We start from the raw sequence: 18,038 nt of genomic DNA, 5'->3' as shown, positions 1-18,038 counted from the left end.
GCTGTTATCTATATTATTTTTAAGGCACCAGCTGATGAGAGAAGCTATACATTTCAATGGCTATGGATTATAATCAGATTCTGTGAAAATAAAACTAATGGGATCAGCTTTCCTATTAATAGTTTCCGATGTAACAGTGATGGGCTATTCCACAGTTCATCCTCGGCATGGTAAGACTAACACAAGTGGAGTCACCAAGTAGCAGGATTGACTGTTGAAGTCACCGCATAAGACACAACTAACAGAATTGACTTCTATGTCGGTTTGGATAACAATTGACTCAGTTGCCGGTGATGACCCTCCTCTTAAGGACTTTCGCATCAAAAGCTCAGAAAATGGGTAAGCCTAAATGTGTCTATTATATACACTCACTTCATAAACCCAACTCTAGAACTCCTCCTCATCTTACTACTACTACATTGATGGATTTTGCCTTGGTGCTTTTGTCCATTTGCACTGCTAATGCCATTCTTCTTCTTCTCTGGTGCAGCAGTTGCATGAGCTTGACAAATGAAACGGATCAGCTAGCTTTGCTGGCCTTCAAGGCTTGCATAACCAATGATCCCTTTCATGTTGTGAGCTCTTGGAATGACTCTGTCCCCTATTGCGAGTGGCCAGGCGTTATATGTGGAGGTCACGGGCATCCAAACAGGGTGAGAGCCTTGCGTTTATCGTCCAGTGGGTTGGTGGGATCCATGGCTCCAGATATAGGAAACCTCAATTTCCTTCAAGAGATTTATCTCTACAACAATAGCTTCTACGGTGAAATCCCTCATGAAGTAAGCTTTTTGTTTAGGGTTCGTTATTTATTCCTATACAACAATTCATTTGAAGGGGAAATCCCACCCAATATATCACAATGCTCCAACCTTATAAAACTCAGTTTTGGTTTCAACAACACTGGGGGGAAAATTCCTGTAAAACTTGGTTCCTTGTCTAAGCTTCAAGACCTTTCATTCCATTTCAATAAACTGACAGGACAAATCCCAGCTTCCTTTGGGAATCTTTCATCCCTTGATACCATTTCCACAGCATCCAATGACAAGTATTCCAGATACCCTTGGCCAAATAACAAGATTAAAGATTCTCGCGCTTCCTGGAAATAAGTTGTCTGGTACTATCCTTGCCACTATATATAATCTTTCCTCACTTACTGTTTTTGATGTCGGATATAATCAACTTCAAGGGAGTCTTCCATCAAATTTAGGCTTCACTCTTCCTTGGCTTTCTGTTTTGGGAAACCAGTTTCATGGACCAATTCCAATTTTTGTGTCCAATTTGTCCAAACTAGAACTACTTTTAGCTGGTGGAAATAGTCTTACTGAGAAAGTGGCTATTAACTTTGGAGGGCTATCAAAACCACTGTTAGTTAAAACGGGAATGGCAAAAAAATAGAGACGTACGGTACGTGTTTTAAACAGATAAAAATGATGAACGGTACGGTAAAAAAAAGGGTCAAAAAAATAGGAAACGTCAAACGGACGGAAACGAACGGTACGAGTATTAAACGTGTAGTTTTCAAAAAAACGAAACCAAAAAAAGGGCAATATACTCATGTAATTTGAGAGATTATTGCCTGTATACCTGCATCTAATGTTCTAAACTACATCAACATCAAACATTCATGCATATATCATCCAAAATATAGCATCCAATGTAAATTCCAAATTAAAACTTAATACACCATATTAAAAAAGACATGTCCAAAAAAAAAAAAAATATATATATATATATATATATATATAAAATTCCATCCATCCATATCATCCAAGATGTCTAAAGAACTCAGTATCATTATAATAGGTCCAAAGATCAATGATAAAAAAAAAAAAGATCAATGAGGAGACATTAAACTATATGAAGTAGATCCTCCATCAGCTTCAGTGTCAGATGGTTTAGGTTCCTCGTACGTCTGCTCAAGCCTCTCCATTTCAAGCTCAAAGTCTACTATAGGTAAGTCACCAAGATTGTCTAAATCAATAGGCCTTGAACTTCTAATTTACTTTGGGAACTTCTAATTTACTTTGGGAAGTCAAACCTCTCCATCTTATGGTCCATTGGATTGAAGTGCACGGTGGTGCTTTTACAATTCAATTCTGTAATCATCTTGGTTTTTGAAACAAGTTCAGGAAATATTAGATTTCAAAACTGGTTCTGAGTCTTCTGACCGAAAAAAAAGATATCAAAACTGGTTAATTTGGTAATAGCCTTATAAGCTGCAGAGTACTTCCACTGACATAAAGCCTCAAAACATACTCATGGACGAGTACCGAATCACGGCCTCACGGTGACGGGACCAGTTTGCAGAGCGTGGGAAAGGATGAACCCATGACCTTGTCGGTGTTTTTGCAGAGCACAGAGGACAGAGGTCCCCCCTTCCCCTTTAATCTTATCGGTTTCATGTCTTTCATGGTCTTAACTCTTCCCCAGCACAAGCAACCATTCTGTTCCTTGTTGGAGTTTGATGGGCGGTGGGAAAAAAGGAAGAACTGGAAAATATATAAAAGAGATGCTACTATACCTGCTATTGCTACTGTCGATGCCTGAGCCCGACTTCCGATGACTTCCGATGACTTCCGACGACTTCCGACGACCTGCTCTTCTTCTTTTCTCTGAGTTTTCTTCGATTGACCAACGGAGAAGAAGGGTTCAGACTTCAGAGGAAAACGAACCCAGTTTTCTTTAGTTTTGACCAACGGAGAAGAAGGGAGAGATGACGGGAGTCACGGACTCACGGGACTACGGGATGTGAATTTCAGAATTAGGGATTTGGGGAAGAAAACGAATTGAAGGGTTTTGACGTTTTCTTTAGTTTTGGGTTTTTTTTTTTTTTAAATAGTATGACAAAATTCCTATTTTGTCCTTACAAAACGTATACGTGTTTTAAACGTGCGTTTAAAACGCGTTTAAAACGTTTTATTCTGCCGTTTCTGTTTTTTTCCGCATTGTATAGAAGCATAAGACAAAATGCGTTTTAAACGGCAAAAAAACGCAACCGCATTTTAAACGCGTTTAAAGCGCGTTTTAACTAACAAGGATCAAAACTGACTCGGCTTTCATTGGCCTCAAATCATCTAGGAAGTGGAGAGGCAGATGACCTGAATTTTGTCAACACATTGACCAACTGTAGTAGTTTAACACTTTTGGAGCTTGGTGATAATTGGTTTAGTGTTGTGCTCCCCAAATCCATAGCAAACTTATCCACCCAATTGATAGGGCTCTCACTGGAAAAAAATCAAATATCTGGAGACATCCCAGTTGGGATAGAGAACCTTGTAGGCTTACAACTCTTGAGCCTATCTGGTAACTTACTAAAAGGAAGTATTCCGAATTCAATTGGGAGACTACAACTGCTTACTAAACTCTCTTTATCTGGGAACAGATTCACAGGGCCAATCCCTTCTTCTCTTGGAAACTTGACACTATTGATTGAGCTCTATTTAGGAGACAATCGCTTGCAAGGAAAAATACCTTCAAGTATTGGAAAATGCAAATATTTTTTACGCTTGGGCCTTTCCGGTAATAGTTTCAATGGTACCATCCCCGGAGAGATGATCTTTACACGTTAATAGAGCTAAACTTGAGTAGAAATTCTTTCTTTGCTTTTCTACCTTTGGAAGTGGGTCGATTGACTAATCTTGAAATCCTTGATGTTTCTGAGAACATGTTGTCTAGGGAAATTCCTAGCACCCTTGGTGCTTGTACAAGCCTAGAGTACCTTTTTATGAAGGGAAACTTATTTCAAGGATCTATACCATCGTCTCTGAGTTCTCTAAGAGGTCATCAATATTTAGATCTTTCACACAATAACTTCTCTGGTTTTATCCCGAAATATTTGTGAACTTTTAAGTTGTTACAATACTTAAATTTATCATTTAATCATTTGGAGGGTGAAGTATCAGTAGACGGAGTCTTTCGAAATTTGAGTGCAGTTTTAGTCATTGGAAACAATAAGCTTTGTGGAGGTATGCGAACTTCATTTGTTAGCATGCCGAACTCAAAAATCAAAAGAAGATGGTGGGCCTCATGCTTTCAAGCTAATAGTCATCCTATGTGGTTGTGGGGGGCTCTCTATGTTTGATTTTTGGGACATTTTTTTTCATTATCTATAAGAGAAGAAAAGAAAAGAAAGAATCCACTTTACCTTTGATAGAGGGTCGTCATTTTAAGATCTCTTGTGCCCAACTCCTTAAAGCTACTGATGAGTTTTCTTCTACAAATCTGATTGGAGTGGGGAGTTTTGGCTCTATGTACAAAGGAGTTCTCAATCATGGGAAAACTATTGTTGCAATGAAGGTCCTCAACATTAGACAAAGAGGTGCTTCCAAGAGTTTCATGGTTGAATGTAAATCCATGAGAAACATCTGGCATCGTAATCTTGTAAGAATCTTAACATCTTGCTCAAGTATAGATTTTGAAGGCAATGATTTTAAGGCTTTAGTTTATGAGTTCATGCCTGGTGGGAATTTGGAGAGGTGGTTACATATGAATACAAATGGCATACAAGATGAACAAAGACATTTAAATCTTGTTCAAAGATTGAATTTGCAGATTGAATTGCCATTGGATTATCTTCACCACCATTGTCATATGCAAATTATTCATTGTAATATGATATAAAGTCAAGTAATATTCTTCTCAATTGTGATTTGACTGCACATTTGGGTGATTTTAGGATATCAACAATTCTTTCAGTATCCACAAATAGATCTCAAAATCACATAAGCTCAATCGGAATAAAGGGATCCCTTGGATATATTGCACCAGGTAAGTACCTCTTTAATTGATCTAGTAATTTTTTTTCACTTCTTTTGAAAGTTGTGACTGAGCTTACCTTAGTATTATAATTTTGATATTTGTCTTACCTATTCCACTGCAAAACCTTTAGGCTTAATTAATATTTCAATGTCATGTTATTCTTCTAGTTGATTTACCAAAAAATAATTATTCTTCTAGGTGAGACCAATATATTCTGCTCCTATTCTTACTAGTTATAACAGTATTAACCTAAGATAAATAAATTATAGAGTATGGTGCTGGTGCTGATGTTTCAACCCATGGTGATATCTATAGTTATGGAATTCTCTTGCTAGAGATGTTTACAAGGAAGCAACCTACTCATGAAAGGTTCAAAGACAATTTTAATCTTCACTGCTGGGCTGAGATGACTTTGGATGGAGTGATGGCTATCGTTGACCCCTCACTTCTCCCCATGGAAGAAGATGAAGAAGAAGCAGCTACAATCGTAACCAACATCACCAAAAGTAGAACATGAAGGATAAAGTGCAAGAGTGCCTTAATTCAATTATTGGTATTGGAGTTGCCTGCTCAGCTGAATCACCATGGGATCGAATGGACATAAATGATGTGGTCAAAGAGCTACATCTGATCAAGGACATTTATCTTGGGATTGGCACTCACTGAGGAAGATGAGCTATAACAAGGGCTATGAACATTGGTATGTCATCGTTTCCTACAACAATTGAGTTTGTTGTACTTGTTGATGAAGCTGAAACTTTTTTCTTTTGTTTGTGTTAATTATGTTTTTAATCTTAGTAATTTGGATAAAGGTGCATGGTATGAATTTTTTTATTTTTATTTTATTTTATTTTATTTTGCGGGGAATGGACTATTCCTAACTTTTTTTGCTAGTTGAGATTTATGTAACATTGTGGGCCTGATTTTCATTTTCACTAATAATATCCTCACTAGCCTTCAAAAAAGTGGAATGGCAAAGTTGATTCAAATAACCAGCTGCAACTATATGGGACGTTAGTGAGTTATTATAGTCTTTTTTAAGGTTTTTGTGTTGTTAGCATTATATTCCTTGGCCCTTAAACTAATGGCTAGGTAAGCAATAAAATGTTACATCTTATTTTTAACATAAACACTATACTAAACTATCTATAAGGCTCACAGTTATTTCCATCTCAAATTAGTGTAGTTACTAGAGTGCAGTTTCTTCTTTCTTTTTCTTTGTTGTTTAAAGGGTGCGTCTGTTTGTAACCAAGCATGTTAAAAACATTTATAACTGAACCAAAAGGCTATCGCTGTTACTAGCAGAAATGCCCCAGCACTCCATTGTTTCCACAATGAAAAAAAATATTGTATGATAAAATTGAGGGAAAAAAAATTATTTCTGCCACTATAAAAGAACATAAACACATATGGAAATGCATATTAGGAAAAGTATACCTTTTGTTATGTGGTAGTGGTGGCAGTTGAGGTGGAGGTGGAGGTGGAGGTGGTGCGATAGAAAGTCTAGCTCAAGAGTCGAGTTTATTAGGTTGGTTTTTTGTTAAAAAAATTAGTGTTTTTATCTTTTTTTTTTTTTTTTTCTTCCAATAAACAACATGAAATATGTTTGTCAAACGACCAACAAATGTGTTATTTTCAACTGGTTCATTAAAAAAAAAGGGGGCCGGTACATACATATCTTGTTCTAAATTTATTCCAAAAAATACAAAATTACCAAAACTGTTTTTTCGAATGTTAGTAGTGCCTATGTTCCAAAAGAAATGTTTTTCATTTTTGTTCTAAAAAAGTACTTTTGTAGGAAAGAAATAGAAAAACATTTGGTACTGCACAATAACAGAATTACTTCAATCACTTCTGCAAATTACTGTTAGACCAACTATGCTACCCATGAGGAATTTAAGAATGATTTTTGATTTGTCAAGGGTAATATTATTATGCCAATCATACAAGCCGCGTGGCAACTTTATAGCATTTAATAATTACAAAATGTCATTCTTCATTAATATAAATATTTTTTTTTCATACATATTAAACAAATTATGTTGTCCACATGGGATCTAAGTCTTATTTTTGAAGTGCATCCAGAATTGATGTTAAACCAACTATTAGCAATTCATAAACATTCAATTTTTTTTTTTTTTTAAATGTCATCTTTATTCTTTAACAGAAAATTTTCATGTATTCATTGGGAGATCAACACTGTTGCTGACTCCTTAGCGAGGAAAGCAACATACTCTTAGCTCCAATTATGCAGGATAGGCCACCAAATAGCTGCCAAGCAAAGGGACGATGTTGGGGGACCAGAGTCAATAAGGTTAGGTCCCGACGCCGCCGGTATGAATTTCAATATTTTCTTCCTTTTTCAATGCTTGACTCTCATTTCAACAATGGAGGCTGATTGGGCGGAGGCTTTGGAGGAAACCCTGCGTGACCATTGACTCTGAAAAAGGCAATGAGTCTTTTGTGTGGAAAGGAAGATTTTAAAAGGAAAAAGCCCATGGAAAAATGGGAGAGGAAAGGAGGAGAAGCATTGTCAGATAGAAATCCTTTTAACAGTGGGCAAAGTGAGTCTAGTTTGTGAAGTAATACATGAAGTTTAGAGGGAGAAGGGCAATTCTCTCATTTAATTGAGAAAACAAAAAGGAAGAAGACAAAAAAAAAAATCTTACTAACGGCTAAAAGTGATGGAACTGTGCTAATGGCTAAAAGTGATGGGCTATTTCACAGTTCATCACCAAGTAGCAGGATTGACTGTTGTGTAGTCACAGCATAAGACAGAACAGTCAAAATTGACTTTTATGTCACAGTTTGGATATCAATTGACTTCACTCGCCGGTGATGACCATCCTTTTGAGGACTTTTGCACTCAAATGCCCAGAAAGTGGGTTTTTTTTTTTTTTTTTTTTTATAATAGTTTCATGCCTAAATTCCAATTGAAGAGAATATAAATTGCAATTGATGAGGCTATTATACTCAGTTCACAAACATCTAACTCTTCCAGAGTTCTGCCTCCTACTACTAATTCTCTATCACCTCCAAATTTTCAGTCCATATAGCCCAGCCTCAGAGTACATTGATGGGTTACCCCTTGGTGCTTTTGTCCATTTGCACTATTAATGCCATTCTTCTTCTTCTCTCGTGTAGCAGTTGCATGAGCTTAGCAAATGGAACAGATCGGCTAGCCTTACTGTCCTTCAAGGCTCGCATAACCAATGATCCCTTTCATGTTGTGAGCTCCTGGAATGACTCTGTCCCCCATTGTGAGTGGCCAGGCGTTATATGTGGCGGTCGCAAGCATCCAAACAGGGTCAGAGCCTTGCATTTAAAGTCCAGTGGATTGGTAGGGTCATTGGCTCCAGAAATAGGAAATCTCAGTTTCATTCAAGTGATTTTGCTTCAAAACAACAGCTTCCATGGCGAAATCCCTCGTGAAGTAAGCTTTCTGTTCAGGCTTCGTTATTTATACCTATTCAACAATTCCTTTGAAGGGGAAATCCCACCCAACATAACACATTGCTCCAACCTTATAGAACTTGGTTTAAGTTCCAACAATATTGTGGGGAAAATTCCAGTAGAACTTGGTACCTTGTCAAAGCTTCAACTCCTTGCATTCCATAAAAACAGATTGACAGGACAGATCCCACCTTCCTTTGGGAATCTTTCATCCCTTTTCTCTATTTCTGCAGCAATCAATGATTTAAGTGGAAGTATTCCAGATGCCCTTGGTCGAATGACAAGATTAATGTTTCTCGGCCTTGCTGATAATAAGTTGTCTGGTACTATCCCTCCCACTATATATAATCTTTCCTTACTCGGTTGTTTTGATGTCGGATATAATCAACTTCAAGGGAGTCTTCCACCAAATTTAGGCTTCACTCTTCCTAATCTATGGTGGCTTTCAGTTCATAGAAACCAGTTTCATGGAACAATTCCAATTTCTGTGTCCAATTTGTCAAAAATTGATACATTTTCAACTGGAGAAAACAATCTTAGTGGGAAAGTGGCCATTAATTTTGGAGGTCTATCAAAACTCAGTCGGCTTTCATTGAGCCATAATCATTTGGGAAGTGGAGAGGCAGATGATTTGAACTTTGTCAATACATTGACCAACTGTAGTAATTTAACATTTTTGGGCTTTGGAGATAATCGGTTTGGTGGAGTGCTCCCCTACTCTGTAGCAAACTTATCGACCCAACTGACAACACTCTATCTGTCAAATAATCAATTATTTGGAGACATCCCAGTGGGGATCGGGAACCTTGTAAGGTTACAACGCATGGGTCTATCTGGTAACTTACTAGAAGGAAGTATCCCGACTTCGATTGGGAGACTTGGAATGCTAGACACGCTCCATTTATATGAGAACAGATTCACAGGGCCAATCCCTTCTTCTCTAGGAAACTTGACACTATTGACTAAGCTCCTTCTAGGAGAGAATCACCTGCAAGGAACAATACCTTCAAGTCTTAGAAAATGCAAATATTTGTTACACTTGGGCCTTTCTGGTAATAGTTTCAATGGTATCATCCCCAAAGAGATATTTGACCTTTCCACATTAATAGAGCTAAACTTGAGTAGAAATTCTTTCGTAGGTTCCTTACCTTTGGAAGTGGGTCTATTGAAAAATCTTGGAATACTAGACGTTTCTAAGAACATGTTGTCTGGAGAAATCCCTAGCACCCTTGGTGCTTGTACAAGCCTAGAGCACCTTTTCATGGAGGAGAATTTATTTCAAGGATCTATATCATTGTCTTTGAGTTCTCTAAGAGGTCTTCAAGATTTAGATCTTTCACACAACAATTTCTCTGGTTTTATCCCAAAATATTTTAGCACATTTAAGTTTTTCCAGAACTTAAATTTGTCATTTAATCATTTGGAGGGTCATGTACCAACAAATGGAGTCTTCAGAAATTTGAGTGCAGTTTCAGTCATTGGAAACAATAATCTTTGTGGGGGTATACCAGAACTTCATTTGCCAACATGCCAAATTAAAAAGTCAAAAGAAGATGGCAGGCCTCACATTTTCAAGTTGATAGTCATCATATGTGGTTGTGGGGGCTCTCTATGTTTGATTTTTGTGACCATTTTTTTCATTATCTACCGGAGAAGAAAGGGAAAAAAAGAACCCACTTTACTTCTTATAGAGGATCGCCATTTTAAGATCACTTATGGCCAACTCCTTAAAGCTACCGACGGATTTTCTTCTAGAAATTTGATTGGAGTGGGGAGTTTTGGCTCTGTATATAAAGGAGTTCTCAATCATAGGGAAACTATTGTTGCAGTAAAGGTCTTCAATATTCGACAAAGAGGTGCTTCCAAAAGTTTTATGGTTGAATGTGAATCCCTTAGAAACATCCAACATCGTAATCTTGTAAGAATCTTAACATCTTGCTCAAGTATAGATTTTGAAGGCAATGATTTTAAGGCTTTAGTATATGAGTTCATGCCTGGTGGGAATTTGGAGAGGTGGTTACATTCACATGCAAATGACATACCAAATGAACAAAGGCATTTAAATCTTGTTCAAAGATTGAATATTGCCATTGATATGGCAACTGCATTGGATTATCTTCACCACCAATGTCATATGCAAATTATTCATTGTGATCTAAAGCCAAGCAATATTCTTCTCGATTGTGATTTGACTGCACATTTGGGTGATTTCGGGATATCAAGAATTCTTTCAGTATCCACAAATAGATCTAAAAATCACACAAGCTCAATCGGAATAAAGGGATCCCTTGGATATATTGCACCAGGTGAGTACCTCTTTCATTGATCTAGTAATTTTTTCCACTTTTTTTGACAGTTGTGACTGAGCTTACCTTAGTATTATGATTTTGATATTTGTCTTCGCTATTCCACTGCAAACCTTAAGGCTTAATTCATATTTCAATGTCATATTATTCTTCCAGTTGATTTACCAAAAAATAGTTATTCTTCTAGTTGAGACCAATATATTCTGCTCCTATTCTTACTAGTTATAAAAGTACTAACCTAAGATAGATAAATTACAGAGTATGGTGCTGGTGCTGATGTATCAACGCATGGTGATGTCTATAGTTATGGGATTCTCTTGCTAGAGATGTTTACAGGGAAGGAGCCTACTCATGAAATGTTCAAAGATAACTTTAATCTTCACTGCTGGGCTGAGATGGCTTTGCATGATGGGGTGATGTCTATCGTCGACCCATCACTTTTCCCCATGGAAGAAGATGAAGAAGAAGCAGCAACAACTGTGACCAGCATCACTAGAAGTCAAAGATGCATGAAAGATAGAGTGCAAGAGTGTCTTAATTCAGTTATTAGAATTGGAGTTTCCTGCTCAGCTGAATCACAATGGGATCGAATGGACATGAATGATGTGGTCAGAGAGCTACATCTGATCAGGGAAATTTATCTTGGACTTGGCAAACCAGGGAAGATGAACAATATTAACGGGTATGAACAATGCTAAGTCATCATTTCTTTAAAATTTGAGTTTGCTGTACTTGTTGGTGAAGCTGGAACTTTTTTCTTCTGTTTGAGTTAATTATGCTTTTAATCTTAGTAATTTGGATACCGACAACAACTAAATGGAACATTAGTGAATCATTGTAGTCTCTTTCAGTTCCTTGGCTCTTCAACTAAGGCCTACTTCAGAAATCAAAATATTTCATATTGTTTTCAACATGAAAACATATATTTCAGATAATTACCAATTGGGAAAAGAAATTGATTATTCCCTTTTCCTTTTTTTTTTCTTAAGACAAAAAATCCTTTGGAAATCCCCACCGAGAGATAACCATTGGATGCCAATGAATTGAGTAAAAATAATCAAAGGGAATTTTGATCAATGATGTTCAAATAGTAGAATTGACAGAAATACCCATTTGATGTTTTCTCTGTTGCACTTTTTGTTCAGAGACTTTTAATGGTAAAAGGAGTGTTAGATCGATTATTTACCTAAACATTGAATTTGGTTTACACGGGACGGGCATGGCAGGCCTCCACTCAGAATTGAGAGAACCTCCCTAGGGGAGTCTCTTTATGTTTGGGATAGAAAGTCTCAGTGGGCATCAATGTAATGTAATATGTAATGGGGGTTCCCACTGAGAGGTTGTAAGGTTTCTACTACATAAGTAAAAAAAGCTCTTGCATCTTTCTGCTCTATCTATGGTTCAGATATGACCAAGACTGGAATCTCGGCTTCATTGATTGCATTTCCGATTCATATCACGGAAGAGCTTGCAATTGATGCGGGTTCTAGACCAAGGTTTCACTTTCAGTAATCTGTGGATAGAGTCCCTGCTGATGGCAATGCCGAAGATGGGATCTATCTGATATTGTGTGTCCTTTGTGGTTGATAAGGTTTAAGGTTTTTCATTTTTTGTCATTTTTTTTTTTTAGTTCCTTCTAATAATTATCTTTTAGCAAAAAAGAAAGAAAGAAAGATATGATCCATTACATTATTACTCTTCTGTTGTCATATTTGAGGAGACTTCCCTTGAACCTTCCTTACACTTTATCACTCATGCTTGTTCATTTTTATTGTAGTTGATGTTAACTTTTCATGGTCTCGTTACCCACTTTTTTCGTTTTGCCCATTCCTGGTTTGAGTCACCAATTGTCTGTTGGTGAAACACTTTAGTTATTGCAGATGCATTTATCACTCATTGTATATATCTTTTCTAGTTGTCCACCATCTATCTCAGTATCTTTATGTCAGTTACACTTGTATAATTTGTTGCTTCTAGATTCTTATTGTTTTGATTCTATCATACGAGCCACTCTGCAAAGCATGTTTAGTCTTGCCTCTCTCATAAATTTCTCATTTATTTTATGTTGGGGCTGGGTTCACTAGTTGGAGTAAGGAGGGAAACAGAGAGGAAGATATGGCTGGAAAGATGGAGTCACAGAAAAAGGTCACATCAGATTTGAGAAGCATTTCTCCCCCGAGTGGACAGAGATATCTCCGTATTTGGAAAATATGAAATAGATTGTCCAGGAACATGCCCTTTTTGGTTTGTAATAATCACAATATTTAAGAGGGGGAAGGGGACCAAACTCCACCTAAAGAGACAACGCTATATATACAATCTTATTTTGATAACAACAGAGGTGAAACCAATCATTGTTGAAGCAAACAAGATGAATCCGTTAAACTCTTACAAGTAGAGGACTCCCTACCAATCTTTCCCCCTCCAAAAAATAAAAAAATAAATCAATTCCAAGGTACCAACATTCTATGCCTATATATATATACACTTCATGGAATATTTACATTTCTACCACAAATACTGAATGGAACTAGGAATGCATCTTCACAGCACCAATATCAAATAAGTGGTGATACATATTCCCATTGTCAACTTGGTCTAAATAGCCCCATAGCTTCAATTCTTGAGGCTTTACATGTTCTTTGGTATGCTTAATAAATAGCTTACAATCAACATCATGAAACAGAACCAGTTGAGGAACTTTATCTTTTGGTTTATTAACTAGATCTCAATTTCTTCTGGATTTTATGAGACTATCAGATTTACATCTATTTAAGAAACATTAATAGTATTTGATACAGGTATCACTTCTTGTTGTCTTTAATTCTTCTAGAATCAAAAGTTAGAGATTCGGATATTATTCTTTCCAACCATATATGCACAGAAGCCTATCAACATATTTTCTAGCCCTTTTAAGGGAAATGGATTGCTTTGTGAATGGATACATACCTCAAACCAGGGTTCGTGGTCTCAATAGATATGAATTTTACCAAGTTAGGGTAGCCTCTTCCAATTCCGACTTTCACCTCAAACGCAGTCTGTTCTCACATTAAGGAAATATTTCAGAACCTTTCACCATTTGATGAGACAAAATAAGGACCCATCAATGTAACAGAAAAAAAAAAAAAAAAATCACAACTGGACTCAGTCTAGAAAAAAAAGCCAAACTGAATACAATGCACCATAGATCACAATTTCCGCCAATTGACTACACATCATGCACCTGACTCAAAAGGTGCTTCTACATGCCTTTCATCAACAGGCCATAATAAAAAAACACCTAAAATACAAGTAAGTTTGATCCCACACATCAAAACCAATTGCATATTGCTTACATTCCCCTCCCCAAAGCGTCTTTTGAAGTTTCTTGAAAAAAAAAAAAGAAAAAAAATATGTCTCATCATATATATAAATATATATATATATATATATATACATACACTTCAATTTTGTTAGTATCTGTTAAACCACAAGCAATTCAGAAGTACGTCTCATCATCAGTAATGAAGGTGTTGTGGGAACATCTCAAAAAATATATATTTTTTTGTAAGTCCCCAAGTTGCAAACAATGGTGTTTGTACCTTGGAATGTTCATATTCAACTCAAGGGAGGTCATGCATTTGTAATATGGGTTCTTTCTGTTACTTTTCCTTTGGCTAAGTTAAATGCTGAAATTTTTTTTCTGACGCCATATTAAAGTCAATTCAGCCATCTTTCCAAGGAGACCAAGATCTAGCCATTCCAAACTGTTCTATGATTTAATGAAAGAGTGTTATGCTCTGCCAGGATTTCTAATTTTTTGGAAGTCTACCTGCTTAAATCAACAGCCTTCCCCCCACCCTGGAACCACTCATAGGCATTGCTAAATTTCTAATTTAGATTAAAGGAAGTCGGAGTCTTAGCTTCTTAGAAAGTAGTTCCCAATTTTGATTTTCAGTAAACTAAATAGTTTAAGAATTCCCGAACTTTTTTTTATTTTTTTTATTGGTCACAGTAAGAGAAATAATGCATTTAGGGAACTAATAAGTAATGGGTTTTTATTTCAAAGCATCATAACGCTTATAAAAGGCAAGGAAACTGGCCAAGTTGAACAGTTGGACTGTATTTTCTTTATTGAATTGAAGTTAAATTGTTGCTCTACTTCATGCTCCAATGGTTGGTGACCCTGAGCTTTAGTGCTAGTTGTAGCTTATCCTAAGCCCTATTTAACGTGTAGTTTATCTATGGCTGTGTTTTGGTATGCATTCCCATTATGAGAATGCGCATTCTGAGACTCCAGAATGCATTCTAATGAGAACACAGTTTGGATGCATATTTGGTCAAAATACATTATTGATTTTATGATTATAATGTTCAGGCATTTCATCGAACGTCTCATGGGTGTCTACGATTTTTTATTAAAAAATAAAACTAATCCAGCCAAGTAGAATATCCTAATTCCCAAGTCCTTCACTGACTCGATCATGGAATCAACCATACACAGTGACAAAAAGAGAGATACAAAGATAGATCAAAAGAAAATGTCCCTTAGCCGTTTGGGAAGAAAGCATTAAAGAAATGAAGAAACAAGATGATACCTGCATCTGAACGGTAATGGAATCAACGGTATTGCAGGGACCCATAAATTTAATGGCACCGATTAAGAAGGTCCCTTTTGGTATTGAAAGCTTTACTGAACTTGAAGATCCACGAGAAAGTCTGTGTTTGTTAGAACAAATTTTAGGATTAAAGAACTATGAAACATCTCAAGATTCCAAAAAGAAGAACAGAAGAAAAAGAGATTATAAGGGAAAAGTCAATTGGCAATTAAGCATAAATTACTTTGCTACCATCGTTTCTCCATGCCTCTAGCGCCGAAGACCCAATATTTGCTTCGTCTGCAACTCCTCCTATTTGTCCGCTAATTTTTCCTCCTGCGCCCTTTCTTCCTCATTTTCTTGGAAGGTGGATGAGCTGCTCGCGTCAAAGGCTTGGGAGATGCGAACTGCAACTCAACTGTTTATGGTTATTCTTCGGGGACGAAGGAGCGAGAGGGTTCAAGAGGACCGCCTTTTACAGGAACGAGAATGGAGAATGGACATTTTGGCGCATTCCAGAATGAGGCTCATTCTGGAATCCATAGGAATTTAGAACGGGAATGCATACCAAACAGTGTTTTTCACATCTTAAAATACATTCTAACTTATTTACTCTTCTGCTTTCTACTTTTGTTTTTAGAATAATAAATTTTTTTTTTAGCTCCGCTTGACGTCCTTTTGGTATCATTTTTCCTTTTTATTTTTATCTATTTAACAAAAATCATTAATGAAAACCATTTTTTTTATCAAAACATAAAAATGGTTTGATAACTACTTTACAAAAATGATTTTTTGTGAGATATAATTTGGTATCTCTATGTGCAAAATAGTTTTTTAAAGAAATGGGTGAAGAGATTCCCTTCACTCATCTTTCTTATAACTCTCTTTCTCCACTTTGGACTAAAGAAGAGGGGGCAAGGAGCTTGGATTTCTAATTACAAAGTAAATAACTACTTTACCTCTCCATATTGAGTCTTTAAGCACATGTTCATTAAAGTCCAGCACAAAAATAACTGAAAATCATTTTTGACCAAAACATATAAATGACTATTGATATTTTTTTGGTTTTTGTGTTTTATCAATTTTTTTTAAATAAAAACATGCTCAATAAATGATACCAAATGCAACCAAAACCATTTTTGTGAACAAAAATAAAAAAGAAAGATGATACAAAAGGGGGCCCCATCCTTGAACCGATAATCATCTTTTGGTTAACCTAGCATCTTTCATCTCTTGAGACCAATAAGGGATAGTACAAGAATATTCACTTGATGTCCATCGACTACGTCTTTTGGCCTGATTTTAGGTCTTGACTCACCCTTTATGGATGAACCTTTAGGAGGAACCCTAAAGGGCAAAGAAATGAAATTTTCATAATTAAACAGAAAATTTATAATCAATACCTCATCATCATTAATTTCAAATTATTCTATATTTAAAATTTTTTTTTAAAAGAACACCCCCTATTACAGAAAAAAAAAAATCATGATTGTATCACTGAATGGAAAGAAAATTTCAAATCCAATTAATATGAGCAAGTGGTTGGTTCCATTAGACAAATGAGAGTGGATCCCACAAAACATATTCGAAACATATGGTGACTTGTTAAATGCCTCCAACAATTCAGCAATGGAAGTTATGTGAAAATAACAGGATTTAATTGTGAAGGTCCTGTGTATTTGAGTGGCCCATGTCTTCTTTCTATCTATCATTTTATTTGACTTGGTACCATAGTTTTAAAAATTGATTTGGGATCGATGAAATTGTTCCATCAGATTGATATTTGTATTGGTCGAGATTGATCCTAAGTTTTTAAAATAATAAAAATCGATTAAAAAAAAAAAAAAAAAGGTATATTTATCCCATCCAGAACAATCTAGATGAGTATGATTCAAATCTGTATCCATTGAGACTTTAGACCGATCCTGAGATCCATCCTGAGTTTTAAAAATAAGAATTCAAAGTCATATATCTAAGTTCAAAGTCTAATTCAATAAAATATTCTATATACTATTAGCATGGGAGCCAATGAGAACATGCGTAGAGACATCATCAACATACCTGCAATTTTTTATTTGAAACAGTGTGGAATATAATTTCGCGTGTCTCCATATTTGGGCACAAGGGCCACAAGACCAGGTGGCTTTCTTTCTTTTTCACTTCACAAGAGTGTGTCAATGGACTCATTCCAAGCTGTGGAGTAAAGACTCCTCTTCCACCACAATAGTGTTGATTCCTCTCTTTATACTTAAATTGCAGTTGATCGCAGAGAAAGGGCAGATCACCTGCCAATCTTTGAACAAAAAAACTATACCAGAAGAATGGGATAGAGATTGACTGACACAAAAGCCATCTGCATCAATCTACACTCATTGATAGTAGACCATGGAAGAGTTAGTTTATGAACCGAGTATAATAATAAGTCTCATCAATTGCAATTTATAGACCATCCTCCTCTTCATACCACCACTACTACTACTACTGCTACTTAGTTTCAGTCCATAATTTGCCTGAAACTGAAATTTAATTGATGGGTTTTACATTGGTGCTTTCGTCCATTTGTACCATTAATGTTCTCATTCTTCTTCTCTGGTGCAGACCTAGTTATTAAATTCTCCGAATTAAACGTGAATAATTCTGCCGAACAAAATTTTACGAATAATTCGGTCTAAATCCGAATCAAATAAAAAATTCTGGAAAATTTTTGAATCTTTTAGATTTTGTTTAAATTCACGAATAATTCTGCCGAACCGAATTTTATCCGAATTATAACCGAATTTTATCCCATGTAAAAAAAAAAAACTTTATCTTGAATAAGTCAATAAGCCTTTGGAAAATAGTGTGATTATTATGCATTTATTATCCTAATGTTACTTTTCTTCTTTTTTTTTTTAACAAAAAACAACAAAGCTTATCTTTCCTGAGGTAATCTCTCACACTTCTA

General features: G+C 36.0%; 2 protein-coding genes across 2 annotated transcripts; both read left to right on the top strand.

The window, feature by feature from the left end:
- Window positions 1-256: 256 nt before the first annotated feature.
- LOC122056994 (receptor kinase-like protein Xa21) lies at window positions 257-5,275 on the top strand. Its single transcript, XM_042618976.1, has 9 exons — window positions 257-339; window positions 491-779; window positions 1,033-1,364; window positions 3,383-3,519; window positions 3,621-3,779; window positions 3,897-3,965; window positions 4,196-4,475; window positions 4,676-4,767; window positions 5,028-5,275. The coding sequence occupies exons 1-9, from the start codon at window positions 257-259 to the stop codon at window positions 5,273-5,275; spliced, it is 1,689 nt and encodes a 562-aa protein (XP_042474910.1).
- On the top strand, window positions 4,948-10,661 carry LOC122056967 (putative receptor-like protein kinase At3g47110). Its single transcript, XM_042618949.1, has one exon. It carries the CDS (start codon window positions 7,835-7,837, stop codon window positions 10,535-10,537), a length of 2,703 nt encoding a protein of 900 aa, XP_042474883.1. The 5' UTR covers window positions 4,948-7,834; the 3' UTR covers window positions 10,538-10,661.
- The last annotated feature ends 7,377 nt before the right edge of the window (window positions 10,662-18,038 follow it).

The sequence above is a fragment of the Macadamia integrifolia genome, chromosome 2, assembly GCF_013358625.1.
Source record: "Macadamia integrifolia cultivar HAES 741 chromosome 2, SCU_Mint_v3, whole genome shotgun sequence".
Taxonomy (NCBI): Eukaryota; Viridiplantae; Streptophyta; class Magnoliopsida; order Proteales; family Proteaceae; genus Macadamia; species Macadamia integrifolia.
This window is presented reverse-complemented; position numbering and strand designations above follow the sequence as displayed.